The following is a 25,041-nucleotide window of genomic DNA, read 5'->3' as shown; positions in this document are numbered from 1 at the left end:
TTTGGGTTTACATGGTACCGTACACCGCATGGGAAACTGCAGCCTTAGGAGTTCTGTAGATGTGTCTGGAGGTGCATTGGGGGGTGAAGATGCACGATGCCGTCACACTCGCAGTATTTTACATCAGTATTTGTAGCCAAAACCAGGAGTGGGTGATAAATGCAGAAGTGGGGCAGATGTTTCTATTATACTTTTCCTCTATTTGTTCCACTCCTGGTTTTAGCTACAAATACTGATGTAAAATACTGACCAAATACTGCGAGTGTGACAGCAGCCTCACACTGTATTCCCTGATGTGTATCAGAGCCAATGAGCTGTCATCCAGCAGAGAGAGGCACCAGGCCGGACGTCCAGCAGAGAGAGGTGCCAGGCCAGGCCTCCAGCAGAGAGAGGCGCCAGGCCGAACATCCAGCGGAGAGAGGCGCCAGGCCGGGCGTCCAGCGGAGAGAGGCGCCAGGCCGGACATCCAGCTGAGAAAGGCGCCAGGCCGGGCGTCCAGCGGAGAGGCGCCAGGCTGGACGTCCAGCGGAGAGAGGCGCCAGGCTGGACGTCCAGCAGAGAGAGGCGCCAGGCCAAACATCCAGCGGAGGCACCAGGCCGGGCATCCAGCGGAGAGAGGCGCCAGGCCGGGCATCCAGCAGAGAGAGGCGCCAGGCCAGGCGTCCAGCGGAGAGAGGCGCCAGGCCAAACATCCAGCGGAGGCATCAGGCCGGGCATCCAGCGGAGAGAGGCGCCAGGCCGGGCATCCACCGGAGAGAGGCGCCAGGCCGGGCATCCAGCAGAGAGAGGCGCCAGGCCAGGCGTCCAGCGGAGAGAGGCGCCAGGCCGGACATCCAGCGGAGAGAGGCGCCAGGCCGGACATCCAGCTGAGAAAGGCGCCAGGCTGGGCATCCAGCGGAGATAGGCGCCAGCCCGGGCTTCCAGCAGAGAGAGGTGCCAGGCCGGGCTTCCAGCGGAGAGGCGCCAGGCCGGGCCTCCAGTAGAGAGAGGCACCAGGCTGGGCCTCCAGCAGAGAGAGGCGCCAGGCCAAACATCCACCGGAGAGAGTCGCCAGACCGTGCATCCACCGGAGAGAGGCGCCAGGCCGGGCATCCAGCGGAGAGAGGCGCCAGGCCGGGCATCCAGCGGAGAGAGGCGCCAGGCCGAGCATCCACCGGAGAGTCGCCAGACCGTGCATCCAGCGGAGAGAGGCGCCAGGCCGGGCATCCAGCGGAGAGAGGCGCCAGGCCGGGCATCCAGCGGAGAGAGGCGCCAGGCCGGGCATCCAGCGGAGAGAGGCGCCAGGCCGAGCATCCACCGGAGAGAGGCACCAGGCCAGGCATCCAGCGGAGAGAGGCGCCAGACCGTGCATCCAGCGGAGAGAGGCGCCGGGCATCCAGCGGAGAGAGGCGCCAGGCCGGGCATCCAGCGGAGAGAGGCGCCAGGCCGAGCATCCACCGGAGAGAGGCACCAGGCCAGGCATCCAGCGGAGAGAGGCGCCAGGCCGGGCATCCAGCGGAGAGAGGCGCCAGGCCGAGCATCCACCGGAGAGAGGCACCAGGCCAGGCATCCAGCGGAGAGAGGCGCCAGACCGTGCATCCAGCGGAGAGAGGCGCCGGGCATCCAGCGGAGAGAGGCGCCAGGCCGGGCATCCAGCGGAGAGAGGCGCCAGGCCGGGCATCCAGCGGAGAGAGGCGCCAGGCCGAGCATCCACCGGAGAGAGGCACCAGGCCAGGCATCCAGCGGAGAGAGGCGCCAGACCGTGCATCCAGCGGAGAGAGGCGCCGGGCATCCAGCGGAGAGAGGCGCCAGGCCGGGCATCCAGCGGAGAGAGGCGCCAGGCCGGGCATCCAGCGGAGAGAGGCGCCAGGCCGGGCATCCAGCGGAGAGAGGCGCCAGGCCGGGCATCCACCGGAGAGAGGCACCAGGCCAGGCATCCAGCGGAGAGAGGCGCCAGGCCGGGCATCCAGCGGAGGCCGAGGAGCTGTAAGTGCATCGTCACCCCCCAATGCACCTCCACACACACAAGCTGGAATAAAGTCTATACATCTAAATTCTTATATATATATTTTTTTCTTGGCAACAACCTTTAAAATGAGTTTTCCTGTACTTTTTGTTTGCTGAACTTAATCTTATTAAAGTGATATGCTCAAGTTTGAAAGTTATGCCCCTGATCAATGGAATAGGGGATAACTTTCCAATTTCTGGGGGTCTGACCACAATTCAGAGCTGAAGTTCAGTCTCAATAGAGCGATGGTTGATTCTGCGCACTGCTGTTCTATTCATTCTAATGGGGCTGCTGATCACCAGCCGAGCACAGGACTCAGCAATCTCCGGCGCTCCCACTAAGAGTGAATGGAGCTGCACAATCAACCAACCCTTTATTGAGCCGGAGCTAGAGCTCGGAATCGCTGTGGGGTCACACTAGTCGGACCCCCAGCAATGGGAACATGCCATTGGAATGGAGCTATGGCTGCCCATGCTTGTGACTGCTCCATTGTTAATGGGACTGCTGGGAATAACGGAGCGCCCCCTCTGGCCAGACCATAAACAATGACTATATTAACTATAGGTGCTACAGAAACATCATTTCTGGCCTTTATTTGTATTTCCTCGGTCAGTGGAGCCGATCCCAGAAGAAACTAATTACCCTATTTACACAAGTCTCAAGCTACAAATAGGATCATTTGTAAGAAAGTGAAGGTAACCGGATCCTGCAGGCGACACTCCCTGGAGTAATGGTCGGGGACACGACATCCTGGTTGGTGCTGCTGACTTCTAGATTTCCATTGTTCTCTAGACACCTTATTGATTTTCTGCCCAGGTTTACTTTGAGATTAGGCGCATTCATCATAAACGGTTGCGTGGATCTACGCCCGATCCCCGGTAAAGGTGGTCACTTATTAGCCATTTCTCCCCACATACACACTCGGCCTGTGGAGAAATGAGATTCAGATGTTTTCAGACATCTCTGGTGAGAATAAAAAGATAGAGCATGTTGAAATTTTGAACATGTCTGATCCTTCATTCTCCAACATCTGCACTATCTGTGAACAAGTCCTAACGACTTTGTTTACCTGAGCAGATTTTCGTACACTGTGCCATACAGATCAATGTGAGTGTGATCCACCGCCTATTGATTTGGATAGGTGGCGGATGGGTAGTATTCGTCTGCGGCCGCTATTCCGTCGACAGAGCTGTCCAGTGCGACTCCGCAACCGAGCGGTTCTGGCTGCTGCCAACACCGGGAACAGCTGATCTGCGGAGGTGCTACATCAGACATTAATGACCTGTCCTAAGGATAGGTCAATGTTAAAGTCCCGGACAATCCCTTTAGGGCCCCTTTCCACTTGTGAGAAAAACAGACGAGTGCAATCCGATAAAAAATCGGATTGCACTCGGACCGATGTTTTTCAATAGGTGACACTCCATTTGCGATTTTTTTCTCAGCTGAAATCGGACTGAGAAAAATCTGTGTCGGCTGAGAAAAAAAATCGCAGCATGCTGCGTATTGCTGAGATTCTCGGACGAGACTCGCCAATGCAAGTCAATGGGTGCGAGAAAAAAAACGCATGGAATACGGACCATCCGTTTTTTACGGATACATTACCATTCTGTGGCACAGAACACTGTAAATAGTCCTGTAAATGACTGTATAAAAATAGTTGCAGAGAAAAAAAACGGATTGCATACGGATGTAAAAACGGATGATGCGATTAAAAAAAAATCGCATTACACTCGCATGACAATCGCACACGTTACATCCGTTTTTTCGGTCCATAAATCGGACCGTTTTTTTCTCACACAAGTGGAGATGAGCCCTTAAACTCAGTGGGCATGTATATAAATCAGATGCCATATGGACACTTTCTATATTGCATCTGTTTGTAAACAAATCTATTGCAAAGATTCCATAAAAAGCTGTATTATTTTTATCTAAAAAAACAAACATGAAGACTGGATGAAAATTAAATCTTTTTGGGGGGTAAAACTGACTTTAAAAAAAAAAAAAACCCTCATCATAACCCGGCTTCACTATAAAGTTCGAGAGAAACACAGACAAGATTAATCACAGCCGCTCTGGAGAAAATGTGAAATTCTATAATTTTCTTTTGGAATGATCACAATTAAAAATGATACAAAATAATCTATTCACAGACATCAATAATTAAAAGAGGAATCTGCATCCGGGTCGATCATATAAGACGTAAAAACAGAAATACGGGAATGATAGTGGGTAAATCAGTAGTATGAGGACGAGGGTTATCCCGTTTATTGGCTCATTCAGATTTTAGCGACTTTTCTCGTACGAGTAAAATCACTTTGCGTTTCATCAGTTTTATTAATTTTTCTAAGATGGAAGGTACGAGTGAAGTGTGAAAAACACGACTCGCACTCGTACGGAGGTATGAATGAGCCCTAACACAGAAGTGTGGGGTGATAAACGCTCAGACTAGGAAGAAAAAGAATGATGAACTTGTAAAAGGAAAAAAAAAAATAATCCGCTCCTGAGCTCGGTGCAAATTCCGTTTCAGCCCTGAAGTTAGGAAAGGTCAGTCTGGAAATGCACTATAAATCTAATGAAACGGACATCGCACAGATTTTTTTTGTACAACGGCACCTTATGGGTGATGTGTCCTTATACTGTGACATATATCGGGAGCGTACGCCTCGAAGACAATGTGCACAGAGCCTTAATCCAGCGCTGAATCCCACCTCAGTCAAGAAATGATTTACCTTATTATCAGATTTCTTATTTTATCCTGTAGCAAGGAAACGTATACAGGTACAACCACATTAAAAAAAAAAAAAATTGTGAGGGTTTCACCATAATTTGAGAATATTGAAAAGTTATGTTAAAATTTACAAAAAAAAGAAAAAAAAAACCTGAATATCATATTTAATAAAAAAAGAAAAAGTTTTGGACCTAGTTCTTAAAGGGGTTGTCCACTCGGACAACCCCTTTCTCAATCCGTAGGTTTCCCCCCTTTGAAATAACACCACCTATACTCCCCTCCGGTGTCAGCGCTGTTCCAGCAGTGTCGGTGTGGTCTCTCCCGGCGATCGTGTATCACATACATGCAGAGGATGCAGCGCTCATTTCCTGCAGATATAAGAGATTTGTCGCAGGGTCCGCGTGACGTCACACTGCTACGTAATTGCCGGCAGACACGGCTCCAACACCGCTGGAAAAGCGCCAGCACCGGCGGAGAGTATATGGGTTATTTTAAAAGGGGGAAACCTACAGATTGAGAAGGGGGTCACCAACCCCTTGAAGTTATGTCCTATCGGAAGGATAAGGTCTGAGCTACTGATCGCAGAGGGTCCGACCTCTGCAGTCCCTTGATGGAGTGGGAATCCAGAATGCGCACCTCCGCTCCACTCACTGTACATGGGACTGCCGAAGATGGATAGTCGGGTACAGCGCTCTTATAGAGAATGAACGGAGCGAAGCTGCCCGTGCCCGGTTTACAGGACTGATGGGGGTCCCAACGGTCCCATCGCTTAGGACTGGGAGGATCGCTCTCGTGAATGCTGGTTTGCCGGTTATTCGCATGTATAAATTGAGTTTTACAAGATACCGGTTACAATGTCCATCTCTTAAAATAGGAGGGTGTCTAAACTTAGCTGGAGCAGAAATCTTCTGTGGCACTTCTGAATCCTTCACTTTGGCGTACATGTCACCCTCGTACACATACAGTTCCCCATCCTGCCGTGTCGGCTCTGCATAGCTGCCATCTTCTAATATTTAGGATAGCAAAAGTCTTTATGACAAAAAAAAAAAAAAAAAAACTTTTAGAAACTTTCTCCCTGACCTTTGCAGAACTATTACCCTTTAATGTACAGGCCTATACATCGGGTAATGCTGACTAAGCTGCATTACTAGATACGGCCCATAAAACAAGAAAGGCGCGGTCTCTGGAAAAACAGCAGGTTGTGTTCTTCTGCTTGCAAGCAGAGAGGTATTACCATTCTGATCACCAGAACTTGCGGCGGTTTTGTCTGAAAACAAGAAAATTTAGCAACAGGGTTGGCACGTTCCTTTGCAGATTTTTCTGTTGGGTCACTGCAAGAGAGGTTTTCTGATTTAAAAAACATTATTCCTCAGGTTCAGGTTTAAAAAAAAAAAAAATCACCCTCCCCTGGTCCAGGGATGAATCTCAGTCACTGCTCCGTGTCTGTTATTGTCTGCAGTACTGACGTTGACACCGCTGCAGCCAGTCAGCAAGTCTGAGCGGCTTGTGCAGGCTACTCAAAAGCAGAGCCGCTGAGCTCACTGATTGGCTGCAGCGCGGCCGATGTGTCGTGAGTGCGAGCAGCGGTGGAGACTTGGTGCTGGACCCGAGGAGGGCGAGTAAAGATCAGGTCGTTTTTTAAAATCATATCGCAGTCGGGGAAGAGAGGTTTTCTGAAAACGGAGGTCCTTTAAGGCAGAGGTCCCCAACTCCAGTCCTCAAGGCCCACCAACAGGTCATGTTTTCAGGATTTCCTTTGCATTGCACAGGTGATGCAATTATTACCTGGGCAAGACTAAGGAAATCCTGAAAACATGACATGTTGGTGGGCCTTGAGGACTGGAGTTGGGGACCCCTGCTTTAAGGGACGCCACGGCTTCCAGCAGCACTGATGTTACACAGTTATTGCTGTTTATTCTTCTTCTGTTTCCAGGGGTAGATCACTTCTCCAAAGAACAGTTTTTTGCATAGAGAACCCCAGGAATCTTTGGGGTAGCATCTCCTAGATGGCAGCCGGTACGTCTCCAGCACCTGTCCGTATGGTAATGGGTTGATCTACGGTAAAGACAGAACAAGAGAAAAGAAATAATGTGATTTATACCCACAGCTGTCAAATGTTTTCCCACAGTGCATGCACCTGGGTCCCATAATCTTAGGCCATGTTCACGGTCAGAATTTTACGTCAGTATTTGTAAGCCAAAAGCAGGAGCGGGTGAAAAATACTATTTTTAGGGAACATACGAACATATGACATTTTGATTGCTTATTTCATTGCAATTATTATTATTATTATTTTTTTACGTTCGGAGACTGAAAACTAGCAATTCTGTCGTTTCAAATGTTTTTTTTTGGACATCACAAAAATATATATATTTTTTTTACTATATTTTGTATCTCCCCAAGGTCTTAAAAAAAAAAAAAAAAAAAGCAAAAACCCTCTGATTGTTGTTCCATGGCTTATACTATATGCTGGAATAACAAAATATTGTGGTGTATAGCAAAATTGCAGGTGCTCTATGAAGGCCAGTCAACAGCTCAGTTTCACAGGAGAATAAACATGGCAGTTACGGGGGCGTTCAACAGGCTCCTGGCTGCCATGGGATCCCATCGGTTCCTCAAAATCGCACTCTATGCGAAATGGCAATGATGTCATTAAAATGTCGATGTCATGTCAGAGATTGATAGAGGCATTTCAATGGTGAAATTGCAGCGATCTGAGCTAGCTCCGGTTGCTGCAGTTACAGTCAGATGCCGGCTGTCTAATACAGCCGCCATCTGATTGGTATGAAGCCACCAACATACTGTGTGTGTGTGTCAGTGCGGGGAAGATCTAACAGAGGCCGCGTGGTGCTGGATATAAACTGTCCACGTTTACCTGCATCAGTAATCTAAGAGGTTTTCCACTTTTTTGCTCCAACATCTGGAATTTTACACCGGCTGAAAGAGGCAAGAGAGCGGCGTCAGTACCGTCGGCCGACAGCACAGTGCGCATTGTATACCGGAGCTGAAAACGTACCGGCTAATCTGTATGATCGACAGAGGCGCAGCAATAGTGCATAGAAGGGGACGGTGCTCAGGAGGTCTATGGTCATCTGGATCACGCCCTGCACCACGATTATGATGAGCCGCAACTGATAGAAGAACAAAGAAAGAAATATCATGTATCCTGCAGTAAAGGAGTGGAGGATGTGTCACCAGGACAGGTATGATCTGTATAATACAGCACTGAATGCAAATCTACCCCCCCCCCCCCCCACCTCAAATGTCAGTCAGGGGGCTGGGCGAGGAAACCCGTGCCACTTGTACGAAGGCATGTGGAGCTCAAGTTCTACACAGTTACGGAGTGGCGCTCCTATTATCTTTTTTTGCACTGTAGTTACTTTTATGACTCTGTCACTTCCTTCTCACAATGCGATAACTTCTCACCAGTCACTAAACCACCAGCACCGGTAATATACTGGTTTATGAGCGGTGGCTCTCCAACTTCCCGTTTAGTCAGTGTGTCTAGGTTATGAGGCCCCGTGTGGATCATTGTCACAGGGCAGACTCTTTGCTGAACCACAGCATCCAGCATATACATACATACGTCAGCACAAAATGACTGTGCTTTGTTTGAACAGTCATTTTGTGCTGACAGAAGCCCTTTAAAAGTGATCTCCACCTTCCATCTCCATGTTACGGTAGAAGTCATACACATCTTACAGTTATCCTGTTCCAATTGCTCCTGGTTCCCCGACAGTCTCTGCGCTATCTGCTCCAGTGATGCCGACGTGGCATGGTGACCGCTGCAGCCAATTACTATCGTGGCACATCATCCCAGGTAGTACAGAGACCAGTGGAAGCATCGGAATAAGTGCAGCGGGGGGGGGGAATCAGGTAAATACTACCGTACTTTTATTTTTATTCTGTTATTATTAAAATGGGACGTCTAACCTAATATTTTTCACGGGGGGGGGGGGGGGGATAATAATAATCCTGTGCCTGCTTCATGTATGTGGTGTGCACCTCCATTGTACATGTACTGTGGAAATCGGGGCCTCCGTGCCGACCCCGGGAATTAACTTGGATTTCTGATGCCTAGTTTACTGAATGATATAAAACATTTTTCCTATTATTAATAAATTCATATTCAGTTCCCGTCTGGCCACCAATGTGGAGGATGGCATCACTGTGTAAGTATGTGTAAATGGGCTCAGTGCCACCCATGACGCTGCCAGCTCCATAGACCTCTATTTACTTATGTTCAATCAGGCTTTACAAATCTAATATTTACATATCTGTTCTAATGTCAGGAGGCTTCCTCTGATCAGGAGATATATGAATTTCTGTATACATTGTGGGGTGGGACAGTATCACATGAGAACGGGTAAGAAAAAGTGATGAGCAAACGTGCTGGGATAAGGTGTTATCTGATCATGCTCGGCTGCTAACCGAGTGCCTTCTGTGTGCTCGAAAAATATGTTCGTGTTCCAGCGCCTACATGTCCGCAACTGTTCGGCAATCCCTGCATGTGTTGTGGCTATCGAACAGTCACGAGACATGCAGCCACGGGGACTCGAACACATTTTTCGAGCACACCAAAGTCACTCAGTTAGCACCCGAGCATGCTCACATAACACCTTATCCGAGCATGTTTGCTCATCACTAATAAGACGTATCATGTTAATGGGTTTCCCATCATGTGTAAAGAGGTACAGGAAAGGTAGAGAGGATGTCATCAGTACTGATAAGGAATGGAAGTGTAGGTGGTCACCTTCCTCTGGCGTTAAGAGTTTCTACTATCCTAACTTAAAGGGAACCTGTCACCCGCCTCGGGCGTTTGTAACTAAAAGAGCCACCTTGTGCAGCACTAATGCTGCATTCTGACAAGGCGGCTCTTTTAGTTCTTGTTCCCGGCACTGCTGAAATAATAGTTTTTGAAATTGGCCCTCATACTGTGAAATCGCCACGGGGGCAGGTCTTTCCCCCTAATCCAGACGCCTCACAGCCGTCACTCATGGCCTCTGCGCACCAGCCGCCGCCTCCTTCATTAGCGTCCCCGGCGCCTGCGCAGTTTTTTTTTTTTTTTTTTCAGGCATGCGCAGTTGTGCTGCCCTTTGAACTTACAGCACATGCGCCGGGGACGCTAATGAAGAGGAGGCGGCACCCGGCGCGCAAAGGCCATGATTGATGGATGTGAGGCGTCTGGATTAGGGGGGAAAGACCTGCCTCGTGACGATTTCACGGTATGAGGGACAAATTTCAAAAACGATTCTTTCAGCAGTGCCAGGGACCCGAACTAAAAGAGCCACCCTGTCAGAATGCAGCATTAGTGCTGCACAAGGAGGCTCTTTTAGTTACAAACGCCTGGGGAGGGGGTGGGGGGGGTGACAGGTTCCCTTTAAGGATTACTGGGAGTCCGACAACTGGGACCCCTATGATTCCATTCATCCCCTATGGCCTATGAGGCTGCTGGAGTTAGACGAGCGCTGTACTCGCATAGGGTGAAATTTGCGGCAAACTCCAGACTTGACACATGTGGATTTTGCAGCAGAGTCGCATCACGATTTAAGGCTTGACCTTAGATATTCACTCTGAACACCCTGTCATTAAAGAGAATTTGGAGACAATACCTGTAGTTACTGACTGGCCAGTGATCAGTACGTACCAAGGTAAAGACGAGGTAATAAAGAGCTGTGGTGGGCAGTAAGAAGAGCAGGATTGTGAACAGCAGGGTCCCGAGAAACAACTACAGGAAAAAAAATATATGTATAAACAATACACTACTCAAAAAAATAAAGGGACACGAAGGCTACTTTCACACTTGCGTCGTGTGGCATCCGTCGCAATCCGTCGTTTTGGACAAAAAGCGGATCCTGCAAATGTGCTCGCAGGATGCGTTTTTTGCCCATAGACTTGTATTGCCGACGGATGGCAACACATCACGTCCGTCGTGCACTGTATCCGTTGTGTTTTGGTGGACCATCGTCACCAAAATACATTCAATGTAACTCCGCCCCCTCCTCCCCGGGACATAAACTGGGCAGCGGATGTGTTGAAAAACTGCATCCGCTGCCCACATTGTGCACAATTTTCACAACGTGCGTCGGGCCGACGCATTGCGACGGCCCCGTACCGACGAAAGTGTGAAAGAAGCCTTAAACAACAGAATATAACTCCAAGCAAATCAAACTTCTGTGAAATCAAACTGTCCACTTAGGAACAACACTGTTTGACAATCAATTTCACATGCTGTTGTGTAAATGGAATAGACAACAGATGGAAATTATTGGCAATTATCCAGACCCCCTCAATAAAGGAGTGGTTCTGCAGGTGGGGACCACAGACCACATCTCAGTACCAATGCTTTCTGGCTGATGTTTTGGTCACTTTTGAATGTTGGTTGTGCTTTCACACTCGTGGTAGCATGAGGCGGACTCTACAACCCACACAAGTGGCTCAGGTAGTGCAGCTCATCCAGGATGGCACATCAATGCGAGCTGTGGCAAGAAGGTTTGCTGTGTCTGTCAGCGTAGTGTCCAGAGGCTGGAGGCGCTACCAGGAGACAGGCCAGTACATTAGGAGACGTGGAGGGGGCCGTAGGAGGGCAACAACCCAGCAGCAGGACCGCTACCTCAGCCTTTGTGCAAGGAGGAACAGGAGGAGCACTGCCAGAGCCCTGCAAAATGACCTCCAGCAGGCCACAAATGAGCATGTGTCTGCACAAATGGTTAGAAACCGACTCCATGAGGATGGTCTGAGTGCTATATATTATATGTAATAATAAAGGGATATTTCCATCTCATATCTCTAGGATATACCATCACTTTATGATTAACGGGAGTCCAGCCTCTGGGACCACCCCTGAATGAAGGGGCCACAGCGTAGTTCTTCATTTATACAGGGGTATATCCCGGCTACTCTCTGCACCGTGGCTCCATTCAAGTGAACAGAGCGGCTGCAGTTCCCTGCACAGATGAGGTCAGTCATTGTGCAGGAAAATCTGAGAATCAGTGGGGATGCTAGTACTTGATATATATTACCAACCAGAGAAGAGCACGGTCTATGCACTACGATCCGAGTTCTCTATGCTCTTTGCTTAGGGCAATCAAACGTCCCGAGTTCACAAATCCATTGCTTTGATATGAGATGTCAAACATAAGTTTTTTACTACAAAAATAATATAAGCTATAACCCTCCAACGCTGTACGAGTCTTGTACCTACGTGTGGCTCTGAGCTGCCACCATTGGAGCTTATACACATGCATTGCTACCCTGCCCTCTGCTGGCAGATCAGCAGTAGTGCATGCGCAGAACGAGTACCTGATCCAGGTCGTACGAGCAGGAGTCCACCCTCTGTCGCAGTACGTTCCACTTTTTGCCCCGAAACAGACGCCATAGAGAAGACAGGCCGTGCATCTTTAGGCAGTATAATCTGACAGAGGAGGACAGAGCAGACAAAGGACTTTTAGAAATGTCTCACGGCGCTTTAAAATGACATGCCTTGGTGCAAAAACTATGGAAATGAATATGATTCAAGATGGCTGGCAGCGAGCGACCATGATGGCTGAAAAGAACGTCAGGAGGGCAACATATCCTCCTTATTAATGTCAGTGATGTCTTGTGGGTGGTTTTTGCTTACCTGGCCCCATATACATAAAAGCAGTATATGTGGAAGGTGAGGAGTGCAATGATATCGGACAGAATGGACAGCGCCACGGACAGCCCGAGACAGGCTGACAGTCCGATGTACCACAGGATAACCTCAATGAATGGAGACATCAGGCGGATGTAACCTGCAAGCAGTGAACTAGGGTCAGGTATGGGAGTGAGGAAGCAATGAATTACATGCTGGCTCTGTGCCATTAACACACGGGTAAACTGGATTAGTGTAATCTGACTACCCAGTTACACGGTGGTTTTATAAAAAAAAAAAAAAAAAGGCCCAATATTATAGAAAACATGCACTCAAAACCTATAAATAAAAAAAAAAGTGAGACAGCTGCCGTGTAACATCAGAGCTGGGAATGTCACTTACTGATCCACAGGTGGATGTGATACATGAAGAATCGCCCCAAGACTTCATCCAACGCCCGGTTCATTTTCAGCCCGGCCGGAGCGCCCATCAGCCACTGCAGGAGGCCTTGCAATTCCAAAGCCACGCGCTATTGTGGGTACAGGGCAAAAAAATACAGACATAACAGATTATTACACAGGGGCGAGACCCTCCTCAAGGACTTCACGAAGACTTGACGGGGACTTACGTCTGCCACCGGCATGAGAGCGTTGGCCAGCTGACCTAAGCGGTTCCCCTGATAGAGCCAGGACATGAGGACGACCCCGAGTACGACGTCTATAAGCAGCGACAGGACAATACTGGCCTTTCTGGAAAACAAAAAAAAGGAAACTGTCAGCAGAGAAATACCTGTAGCAGAGCCCGGTAAGGAGAGATGGGGGTCAAAGGAGAACATGCTTATTACTTCTGTGTGGTGGATACCTCATGAACGCCGGGTGGTCCGGGGCTTTCTCCGGTCTGCTGATAACATGGAGGTTCTCCAGGCGTTTCCCCAGTTGTTCACAAGTAGAAAGTTTGTTCCACAGGAAAGAGAGGGGCTTCCCACTCAGGACCCTGCAATAAGGAGAGGTTTCATATATGTAGGCCACCCTACAGGACTGTGGGTGCATTTTAACCATTTAATGGCTCCTCTAAAGCTACTGCAATTGCTTTTGGAGCAGGACGGATGGCTGCTACCTGCTTCTCCTTTAGCTAAGGTAAGAAAAAAAACAAAAACATTGTACATATAAAAAAAAATAAAAAAATATTTTGATAGCCCAACACATAAAATAAGGGGTGTTAAAGGGGTATTCCCATCTTGTACGCTTTAGGTAGTTTCACACGGCTGATGTCTCCACATACGAGAATAATTATTCTGATCAGACTGGCATTTGTTTTTCTAATAAGTGGAGAGTTGACAACCCCCTGCGCACATAATACAGGGTTATTCCCCCAAAAAAATCAAGTTATCTCCTGTCCATAGGTTAAAAGAAAACTGGCTGATTGTGGGTCCCAGCGGCTGGACACTTAGCAGAGATTCTGAGTGGAGCGGAGGTGAAATTGTGCAGCCTCTGCTCCTTTCATCGTCTGTGGGACTACCAGAAATAGCCAAGCACTGTACTCGGCATTCCCATAGACAATGAAAGGAGTGAAGGCAGCGCATGGTACTCCAGCTCTACTTAGGAGAGGGCTGCAGTATTTTGGGGGAATAACCCATTAGAGGATGCTGTTAGCACACTGTAGTTCTATATACTATAAGCACAGTATGCTATATGCGCCCTCTAGTGGTGGCACGATTTCTCTGTGATTCAATAATCCGCTTCTAAATTAAAGAGCCACATCCTGGGTCCTGGATACAGAGACAAACCGTATAATAATCCCCTGCTTTTGCTCTTAGCTGAGTAGCAGGCTTAGTCCAGATGCAGACTGGGCTACAAGTGAACTACACAACAATGAGCCTTTTGCACAAGACTGAAGCGACCACAGTCTATGACTGAGCTGTAGTGAAACAATGGTACTTTCATCGGATTGCTCAAAATTATTACCTGAGGCTACAAATGGCGGTGATCACAGCCACGAAAAATGAAAGAACAGCGCACACCGGCACAGACGCCTGCTTCATCAGCTCCACAATAATACTGGCCTCCATGCCCTCAGATTGCCAATGCGTTAACTTCACCGGCCCCTCATCGTACTTATCATTGGCAAAGAGGAGCTGGTTCTTGGCCACTGTATTAAACATGGCAGCGATCTCTGAGTGTTCAGATGCAGAGTGCAGCTCGGATAACATGACCTTCATCTGATCATAGTAGACTAACACTACGTCCTCCGAGGCGCCGTCCTCCAGTCTCTCAATCCGACAATCCCAGAACTTGCTGGTGGACTCCCTCGCCATCCGAAGCCAGGGGCTGTGTCTGAAGATGCGGCTCAGCTCCCCCAGGAAGTTTTCCATCTTCTCATCTGCCTCTGCTTTACTATGGCTCCAGGTGCCCAGGACAGAGAGGCTCATGCCCGTCACTTGCTCCAGCTGACCCAGGTATTCCTTCACATTGGCGGGAATGAATGGAAACTGCAGTGTGGCGAGGATGACGGCGGACCTGTGCTCTTCCAGCCAGCGTCCGATCAGGAGTCCATTCTCCGCTGCTGAGCACGAGGTCGGAAAGAAGATTTTTATAGCCATGACTGCAAGTAGACAAAAGAGGGTTATACTGTGCCTTCCACAACAGACAATGGGGCCGTCGCCTTCCAGGATTTCCTACAAAAGGCTATTCTGGCCAAAAGCAATTATCTCCTATCCAGTGGTTAGATCGGAGGGGTCCAACCGTTGTCCTTCGTTCCGCCCACCACTCCAATGAAGCCCTGAGCACCACACTGCCAGAGAGGCCCCCTTCCCCTCTCTATGTGCCATGGTCCCGGGGCGGAAGCCCTTCCCTTCCCCGAGCGCCTTGGTCCCGGGGTCAGAAGCCCTTCCCCTCAGTCCCAGGGCAGAAGCTGTTCCCCTCCTCGGTCCCAGAGCAGAAGCCCTTCCCCTTCCCAGTTGCCTCAGTCCCAGGGTGGAAGCCCCTCCCCTCCCCGGTCACCTCAGACCCAGGGCGAAAGCTGTTCCCAACTTCCCCTCCTCGGTCCCAGGGTGGAAGCCCTTCCCCTCCCCGGTCACCTCAGACCCAGGGCAGAAGCTGTTCCCATCCTCGGTCCCGGGGCAGAAGCCCTTCCCCTTCCCGATCGCCTTGGTCCCAGGATGGGAGTCCTTCCCCTCCCCGGTCCCAGGATGGGAGTCCTTCCCCTCCCCGGTCCCAGGATGGGAGTCCTTCCCCTCCCCGGTCCCAGGGTGGAAGTCCTTCCCCTCCCCGGTCCCAGGATGGGAGTCCTTCCCCTCCCCGGTCCCAGGATGGGAGTCCTTCCCCTCCCCGGTCCCAGGATGGGAGTCCTTCCCCTCCCCGGTCCCAGGGTGGAAGTCCTTCCCCTCCCCGGTCCCAGGATGGGAGTCCTTCCCCTCCCCGGTCCCAGGGTGGAAGTCCTTCCCCTCCCCGGTCCCAGGATGGGAGTCCTTCCCCTCCCCGGTCCCAGGGTGGGAGTCCTTCCCCTCCCCGGTCCCAGGATGGGAGTCCTTCCCCTCCCCGGTCCCAGGGTGGAAGTCCTTCCCCTCCCCGGTCCCAGGGTGGAAGTCCTTCCCCTCCCCGGTCCCAGGGTGGGAGTCCTTCCCCTCCCCGGTCCCAGGGTGGGAGTCCTTCCCCTCCCCGGTCCCAGGGTGGGAGTCCTTCCCCTCCCCGGTCCCAGGGTGGGAGTCCTTCCCCTCCCCGGTCCCAGGATGGAAGTCCTTCCCCTCCCCGGTTGCCTCAGTCCCAGGGTGGGAGTCCTTCCCCTCCCCGGTCCCAGGGTGGGAGTCCTTCCCCTCCCCGGTCCCAGGGTGGGAGTCCTTCCCCTCCCCGGTCCCAGGGTGGGAGTCCTTCCCCTCCTCGGTCCCAGGGTGGAAGTCCTTCCCCTCCCCGGTCGCCTCGGTCCCAGGATGGAAGTCCTTCCCCTCCCCGGTCCCAGGGTGGAAGTCCTTCCCCTCCCCGGTCCCAGGATGGAAGTCCTTCCCCTCCCCGGTCCCAGGATGGAAGTCCTTCCCCTCCCCGGTCCCAGGATGGAAGTCCTTCCCCTCCCCGGTTGCCTCAGTCCCAGGATGGAAGTCCTTCCCCTCCTCGGTCCCAGGGTGGAAGTCCTTCCCCTCCCCGGTCCCAGGATGGAAGTCCTTCCCCTCCCCGGTCCCAGGATGGAAGTCCTTCCCCTCCCCGGTCCCAGGATGGAAGTCCTTCCCCTCCCCGGTCGCCTCGGTCCCAGGATGGAAGTCCTTCCCCTCCCTGGTTGCCTCGGTCCCAGGGCAGCTCCTCCATCAAAGTAAATGACTTTGCTTTTAAGCAGGGCCCTCTCAGGGTGACCCTGAAACAATTACATTAATAAAAGGCTTCTACCGCCACATTTGGGGGTCCGCAGCGCCGCCTTATGCTGGTGAGATGCCAGCGGAGCCCCCATACCTGAAGACCATGACAGACAACCCTGCCCTGATCAGAAGTGTCTCCCAAGCAGTGGTCGAACTACAAATCCCAGCATGTAATATTACACTGATACTGCACGGCATGCTGGGAGTTGTAGTTGTTTTCTCCATTGCGCTCTAATAGACCGTAAACATCATCGTTAATGAACGGCTCACCTGCCCGGGAGTCTGTCCGGTATAAGCAGCTCTTACATCCGTCTCATGACTGTAATCCCGCCGTAGGGGTTAATTACCCTCATCGGGAGGTCATTTTCTCCATAACCTGTCATTTAAACTCACTTCCGGCTTTCCCGACTTCCGTTACTAAGCGACGCTGTGCACTCGTGTAATGAGATCGGGAGGAACAAGTGACCGCGATATATAGTTCCTAGTTCAGAGCAGCTCGGATGTGGCTTCCTTATGTGTAGATTATGCTCCATAGATAATTACTATAATGAGGGGCTGTGATAACAGAGATCCTAATCTGGGGCATGTGCACCTCATTATTACTACCCTATTTTAGGAGTCTACCATCACTCCTGCCCATTTCTCCTGGTCTCCTGGCACCACAAGTCCAATTTTCTATCAGATCCTATTTTTTCCAGGAAAAATATTCCAACTGCGGTTAAATTGTGTTAAAAAAAAAGCAAATACTAAATATGTTTATAATTTATTAAAGATGGGGGCGATTTTTTTTTCTATATTGTTAAAAACCTTTGTTTTATTTTCTTGTATTATTATTATTTATTGTTATAGCGCCATTTATTCCATGTCGCTTTACATGTAAGGAGGGGTGTACATAATTGTATGTATTGTATGTATTTATTGTTTTTATTTTATTGTACTGTCGGCGCTCTGATATTGGACGTACCAGTGCGCTCGATGATGGGAAGGGATATAGGTGCTGGAAAAAACAATGATCACATTCACTTGGGTCTGTCCTAACTCTGTGCCCGGGCCCCATTGTGCCACAGTTATCGTAGGAGTCTGCCAACATCCCTGGAGCATTGCCGGCACCATTGGCGCGTGCCGTGGGTCTTCTAGCACCAGAAATCACCATATTCAGTTCTATGTGTGCCCTGCCCCGTTGCCACGATCCCATCTATGATCTCAAGGGGGTGTACGCCTACGGAAGATATTCCAACACTGCCTGAAATATCGGATATAATCGCATTAGTAGCTTGCAGTAAGTAATAATGTATATACTGAATGCAGCGAGGCCGTATGATGGCGCAGTAGAGTGATACAAAGAACGAGGCTGATAGTAGTATGGAGCTAAAGCCATAACAGAGCAGTAAGTAACCTTATTACAGGCCTAACAGTATAATGACCCTTTATAGTAATTTAATACCGCAAGGTGGAGTCATCTAATACCACTGAACTCCTCTACACAACGCTGAACTCCGATCTTGCAGCTTCTAACAATTCACTGACACAATGTTATAAATGGACGCTTGTAATACAAGTACAGTATACATTATATACTCACAGAAAGCACGCGGAATGTAATGGCATAACAGTCCTGGGCTACTACTGATAACAAGAAAACCGCCCTCCTTCCCGGGCTACTGAGTCACCGCCCTCCTACCCGGGCCACTGAGTCACCGCCCAGAGCTGCTGGTGGTAGAAAATTGTCACACTACCATATAATAACAAATATTACTGCATTTACACCTCCTGGCAGAGAAAAGGACAAGTCCCACACAATCCCGCTCCACGGGTTGCAAAAGCACTCAGGTAAAATTTAAAGGGGCACACTAGCAGGAAGGTACCATTTACTCAGGGGGCACCAGGTACGGACTGGGGCTGAAATTCAGCCCCGGCATCTGAAATCACACAGGCCCATGCGGTCCCCATCTCCAACCACCAGATGAGATATATTAGTAAGATTACCCTGGGTGGAGGAAGCAAGATCTACTACAAGACCAATATTTCTAATGTTCCCTATGGCCAGCTGGCACTTTGTGCTTTGTCGCACCTCTTAACAGTATGGGTGTCTTGACAACACAGATTCTGTTAACAACATAGCAGACAATGCGGCCCACGACTAGACAGGCCCTTCTGGCATTTACCAGAATTGCCCAACGGCCAGTCCGGCCCTGGGGGGCACTGTATCAATACTTGCCGGTGATGCCTATCTGGGTCTCTCACCAAATCCCTTTTTCAGGCCCCGTTTCGCAGCCTGTGAATGTCTGTTTGGATTTGCGGGGCTCCATCATGACGGAGCATCTTGGCAGTAGCACTTGAAGCCTTCCACCTTGTACTGGATTTAGGGAGGGTGGAGGTTTGCCAACTCTCCGAAGACGTCTCCACTTTTTATAGACATTTTGGAAGAGTTGGCAAGTATACACTATATAAGGGGAAAGTCTTGACGTCTGTGTTCATGGGGAACTCTGAAGTTGGCCATATACGAGGTTACTTTTGGCCGGATGATTGTGCTCGCTCTCCCGAATCCCCCATATATATGAACACTCGGCTCAGCAGAGCGTTCATGTATTTATTTTTTACCTGGGAGAGAGGAAAATGTGGCGGAAAACACCTCTATCAGCATCTTACCTCCCAAAGCAAAAGGATCGGGTGCTGAAATTCCAACTCCCGGATCCTTCTCTCCTTGAACATCATTTGTCCAACTCCCTGACTGGGTTCCAGGATCAGTACATGGGGGTAATCCGGTTGGCATGATTTTAGTGTCCAGTGTTGGGGTGTGTATATAAATTCCCCTTTTTTCCCTTAAAATTGCCACAAGTGTTTATGCCTGTCACTTGTATATATAACTTATTCCCGCCGGTTTATCGTAGACACAAAAGATATGGAGATAAAAAAAAACATATTTATTGCTGCACCCAATTAGTTGTAAAAATACACAAATCAGTAAAATACAAATTATATATGATAACTGAGGCTGGAAAACAGTAAATGGAAATGTAAATATGTATAAAATCAAGCAATACATTATATATAGTTTTGTATATGCAGTATACAATGGCTCAGTATGGTTATCCAACTATTTAAAGGGAACCTGTCCGTAGGATCACCCCTCAAAGCCGTCTATATGGGCATGTAGGTCATAGGAAGCTGAAAAAATTGATACCTTCATATCTGCGATCTGATGTCTTATTCCAGAGAAATGCAAGTTTTTCTTAATATGTAAATGAGCTGTTAAGATCTATGGGCCGAACATAGATCTCCCTGAGAATCTGCCTCCAGAGATTACTTTAAATAAACTAGTGTCAGACATGTAACGACAGACAGTCCGCTGTCCTGATCTACATGTCTCACACTGGTAATTCTTACCCTTTCATTTAAAATAAGCTCTGGAGACAGATTAGTCAGGAGATCTATGTCCTGCCAATAGATTTTTGCAGCTCATTTACATATGAAGAAAAATGTGGATTTCTCAGTCATAAGATATCAGATCGCAGATCTCAGGTTATCAGTTTATTCAGCTTCCTATGACCAACATGCCCATGTAGACGGCTTGGGAGGGTAAATCCTACTGACACCTTTCCTAGGGCTACACAGCGACATGTGCTGTGCGACATTGAGATCGTAGTGTCACAGTGTGATCTCGGACACAGAGATGCAAATGTTTCCAAATGTGTTGGATCGTTTGTTGCTGTTTGCATCTCACTTGCCATAGGCTTCAATGCGAGTTGACTTGTCCGTGATTGGACTGTTCTGATATAATCACACAACAGCAAATTGTACAAATGTTTTTGATCCCACACCTTGTCTGGGGGACTTCCGTCACACGACACATCGATATGTAGCCCCCAAAATAATGTTTGGTCACTGATAAAAGAACCCTTTTGATATTGGTGGCGTAGTGAACACGGTGGCATCTATGACGGGGCTTCTCCTGATCTACGAGGGCTGGTAGGAGCATAGAATGGTTTTGCACGATACTTATAAACTTTTATACAATTATCACCAGAGTCAGCAACATACAAGAGCCCAAAAGGGGTACATGTTATCCCTGTTGGTTTGGACAAACCCTGTGAAACGATGCAAATGGGTGACCCACTGGGTGGAAAGAGGGTGATGTTTCTATTCTGGGCATCTGCTACTAAAATGTTTCCTTCGGAATCGGAGCATATTCCTGTAGGGTTTCCAAACTCATGATGGTACGTTTTTGAAAGGGAACCAGAAAATTTAAAGTTTGACGTAAATAACTTGACATCTCCGCACTCTTCACTAACTGCAAAGCCACCCTCTGGCATCGAGCAAATGTACTGAGGCCCTTGGAGTCCTGACACTTTTTTTACTCCATGGATGCGATAGGTTCGGTCAACATGGAAAACTTGCACTTCCCCAGAAGTGTATTCTGCAACTAGCATTCGTCCAGACGAGTCCACAGCTATACCCTTTGGAGATTTGAAGTTACCACCTATTTTAATCCAAGGTGGATGTGAATTTGGACTGTAAATTCGGACTGTACCCTCAGCTATGTCTGTGACTGCTACCGCATTGAAACGAGTCACGGTAATTCCATCTGGCAGAAACAGAGTATCATCACAGCAATGGAAGGTCTGGGTGGATTTCCCGTGACTATTCAGTAAATGGATATAAGGACCGTTATCTCCACATACATAGATTGTGCCATCTGAACACCAGTGAAGAGAGGATGCACCCCCATTTTTGGGCGCCGATATTTTTTGAGTGAGTTCATCCTGGCGGAACAAGAGCAGGTTGCCGACATCTTCGAGGTCTCGGCATACTTGGGTGGTCTTTTTGGAGAGTTGCTGTACATGTGAAGGCTTCAAGAGACCAAGTCCAGGCTGAGAAGTAAGAAGAGGGACGGTTTTTTGTAGAGTGTTCTGTGAAGCTACTTGAAGACTCCTTACTGTGCGGACAAGGTCTTCCTTTTGACGTGAGAATTCTAGAGAGCTGTCCATTATTCTGAAAAAGATATAGAATTCTCTTACAGATCAATGACTTCCAGGCCAAGGCTAGTCACAAGTTATATTCATCAATATGTAATGTTCCCACTGATCGCTACTTCTTGTGTAAGGCTCTTCCTCGATTATCAATGCACTGCCATAATTCTCAAAAAAAAAATAATGTCTAAAGTCACTAATGGCATATTTATTGTTAATTTTACTATCGTCAGTCGGTCTCCAGACCCTCAGACTCAGGGTTGCATTGGCCTGCTAGAAACCTGGAGATGCCTTATATAGCCTAGGCTTTAACATTAATGGGCCCATCATAAGAACAAAAAAATTCAGTAGAAGACAATCACTCAGCTAAATAGTCCACTTCTTTAGGAATTATTCCCAAATACCTTATTTGACCTTATTAATTATATACTATATGGACAGGAGTATGTACTTCTTCCACATTACACCTCCAGGAGCTTTTCTGACCTTCCATTCTACATCCGTAGACTTTATTATGGAGTCGACCCTCTGCAGATATAATGGCTCCCACTATTCTGGGAAGGATTTCTACAAGATTTTGGAGGTTTCTGTGGGAATTTTTGCTCCTTCATCCAGAAGAGCATTTGTGAGGTCAGATACTGATGTTGGGGAGAGGTAGGGCTCACAAACTCTGGTCTAGGTGTTGGATAGGGTTGAAGTCTGGGCTCTGGGTCATGTTCTTCTCATCAAACTACCCCAACCAAGTCTTTATGGATCTTGTGCATTGGGCATAGTCATTGGGAACAGAAAAGGGTCTTCACCAAACTGTTCCCACAAAGTTGAAGGCTACAACTGATCAAAATGTCTTCTATGCTGGAATATTAAGATTTACCATCACTGTATCTAAGGGGTCGAGGCTGAGCCTTGAAATACAAGCTCATAGCATTGTCCCTTCGGCACCAAACTGTATGGTGAGCACAATGTAGTCAGGCGGAAAATGGCATTCACCAAACTCGTCCATCAGATGCCAGACAGAGAAGTGTGATCTGTCACTCCACACGAGCCTTGTTACCCCGGTGGCACCTATTATAGGACCACGCTTGTATTAGTGACCTCTGCACCATCAGCCGTTCTGTTACACTTTAGTAAAGTCAGACAACATGGCGGAGGCCGCATATTATACACTAAGGCCTCTTTCACACTTCAGTTATTTGGCGTCAGTCTAAAACCGCCATTTTCCTCAAATAACGGATCCGTCATTTTTTTTGACGGATCCGTTATTTTCCCATAGACTTGCATTAGTGACGGATTGTGACGGATGGTCGTCCGTTCCATCCGCCATGCGACGGATCCGTCGACATTTGGCGGACGTTTTCTGAAAATAGACGGACATTGGAACGTTTTTTGTCAACGCCGAAATGGCGGATCGCGACGGATCCGTCGCGTCCGCCATTCCATAGAATGGGCGCCTATGGGCGACGGATCCGCCGCAACTGTTTTTTCGGCGGATCCGTCGCCCCAATCCGTTTTTTCAATTGCGCATGCTCCAAAAAGTAGATACTTCTCCCAGACAACCCCCAAGTAACGGATCCGTCAAAAAAACGGATCCGTTAGAACCGTTTTCGCAACAATTGTGACGGATCCGTCAATCCGTCACTATGTCGGTAGTGACTGACGCCAAAAGACTGAAGTGTGAAAGAGGCCTAATGTACAATGGGACTGACCTATAAATTCTGAATTTAATATTGGGGGGCCATATTCTCCATATGTCCTAACTTTACAATGCAATTGAATCTGATCATACATTATGGAGGTTGGGTCTTCAGAGTAATTTCCTCTGGTGAACTCAAGGAAAACTGCTTAGACCCCAGCGATCGTGCGCGATGGTCCAGTCCCCGTTACTAAACCTTGCCGTCGGTAACTATTAGTAATCAGTTGGTGTGACAGCTTCCGGACTCCAAACTATGGCGTATTGAGAGATTCCCTTTAAACCCGTATTTCCTGGTAACTAATATCCTTCTGTAAGTAAAGATATAAAATGATTCCACTTCAGTACTTACAAGTGGTGGATAATTCAGCTCCACGTCCGCCCGAGTCCTTCTATGCAATATAAAGGCGAGTGATAAATCGGACTCCTCCAATCTAATCTGATATACTGAAGTCCCTGGATATAATGTTGTTAGAGACCAAGATTGTGTAACGGCTATTACCACGGCACTGAACAAACATGGTGGACATTAGCTCCGTGGTTTATTAGCATTCCTTCAGTCGCTCTCTGATATGAGGATATAATACTGAACGTCCCTTGAACTTTTCAGTATTGATTTACCGTTTCATTGTAGAGATCCCATACACTGCTTTACGTATTGTTTTCTTGTGCTGAGCGATCAATGGCCTCCGCTGAGAACAGCTTCTGTGTCTCTCGCTCCATGACAACACTTCTTGTTCAGATGTGTTAACATAGGCACGTTGCACCTCTTCCAATAGTTCTCCTTGGCTTGGACAAACCTCTTTACCATAGTATCACATGGCCGCTCAGTTATAGATACAGGCGGTAGTATTCACCAGTCTGCCAACCCTTATTGTCGTATTATGTGTGGTGTATGGTACGATGGCGGCATTTTCCACTCATAGCGGAGTTATTCCTTGCTGAGATTCTCATCTCAATCTGGTCCCTGGAAGATCTTGTTTTAGGAAGTGAAGACAGATATTCCCCCAATATCTGCTATGAGGGGTCTATAGAGTTGCCTGATACATAGTTGATCCTTCCACTGAAATTGTCATGTTCGTCCTCAATCAACAACCTGTTGGGTGGCTATGAGTGATGAGCGAATATACTCGTTGCTCGGGTGGTCTCCGAGTACTTTGGCGTGCTAGGAGATTTCGTTTTTGACGACGCAGCTGCAAGATATGCAGCTGCTAGACAGCCTGAACACATGTGGGGATTTTATAACAACCAGGCAACCCCCACATGTATTCACGCTGTCTAGCAGTCGCAAATCATGCAGCTGCGTCATCAAAAACGAAATCTCCGAGCACTCACAAATACTCGGAGACCACCTGAGCTTGCTCGGCAAAACCCAAGCAACAAGTATACTCGCTCATCACTAGTGGTAACATATGCTGTGGTGCTGTACACTTTTTTTGTATACCATTTTTAAGTGTAAGAAATGCCAATGTCTTTATAACAAAGAACCAGTTATAGAACCCCCATAACAATGTGCCAGCCACAGAAGCCCCCATAACAATGTGCCAGCCACAGAAGCCCCCATAACAATGTGCCAGTTATAAGAGCCCCCAAATACATTCTGCCCCGCAATCTTTCAGATATGAAGTTATATTGAGCCATGGAACAAGTCACGTCTCAACAGGGGGATGGTTGAAGTAATATCCAGGGTGTTTATAGCAGATGGATTTACT

At 48.5% G+C, this 25,041-nt stretch overlaps 2 protein-coding genes across 3 annotated transcripts in view; both read right to left on the bottom strand.

Moving 5' to 3' along the window:
* Nucleotides 1-4,060: 4,060 nt before the first annotated feature.
* PIGQ (phosphatidylinositol glycan anchor biosynthesis class Q) lies at nt 4,061-17,105 on the bottom strand. The gene is made up of 11 exons (XM_069734519.1): nt 16,943-17,105; nt 14,295-14,931; nt 13,192-13,323; nt 12,959-13,079; nt 12,733-12,859; nt 12,337-12,490; nt 12,018-12,129; nt 10,363-10,443; nt 7,732-7,846; nt 7,591-7,652; nt 4,061-6,770 (listed from the first exon to the last, which is right to left on the bottom strand). The coding sequence occupies exons 2-11, from the start codon at nt 14,927-14,929 to the stop codon at nt 6,618-6,620; spliced, it is 1,692 nt and encodes a 563-aa protein (XP_069590620.1). The 5' UTR covers nt 14,930-14,931; nt 16,943-17,105; the 3' UTR covers nt 4,061-6,617.
* A 2,495-nt stretch (nt 17,106-19,600) lies between these two features.
* The window catches only part of LOC138645312 (tripartite motif-containing protein 3-like), a 39,692-nt gene continuing 34,251 nt past the window's right edge, over nt 19,601-25,041 (bottom strand). The window contains exons 1-2 of one of the 2 annotated variants that reach the window (XM_069734518.1): nt 23,682-23,879; nt 19,601-21,664 (exon numbers count right to left, since the gene is read on the bottom strand). In XM_069734518.1, the coding sequence (XP_069590619.1) occupies nt 20,608-21,660 (1,053 nt within the window). In that variant the 5' untranslated portion in view covers nt 21,661-21,664; nt 23,682-23,879 and the 3' untranslated portion in view covers nt 19,601-20,607. Of the gene's footprint in view, nt 21,665-23,681; nt 23,880-25,041 lie in introns of those variants that run through there. The other variant, XM_069734517.1, reaches the window with a different exon arrangement.

This window comes from Ranitomeya imitator, chromosome 7 (assembly GCF_032444005.1).
Source record: "Ranitomeya imitator isolate aRanImi1 chromosome 7, aRanImi1.pri, whole genome shotgun sequence".
Classification (NCBI taxonomy): Eukaryota; Metazoa; Chordata; class Amphibia; order Anura; family Dendrobatidae; genus Ranitomeya; species Ranitomeya imitator.
The sequence above is the reverse complement of the archived record's forward strand: the minus strand, read 5'-3'. Positions and strand labels throughout refer to the sequence as shown.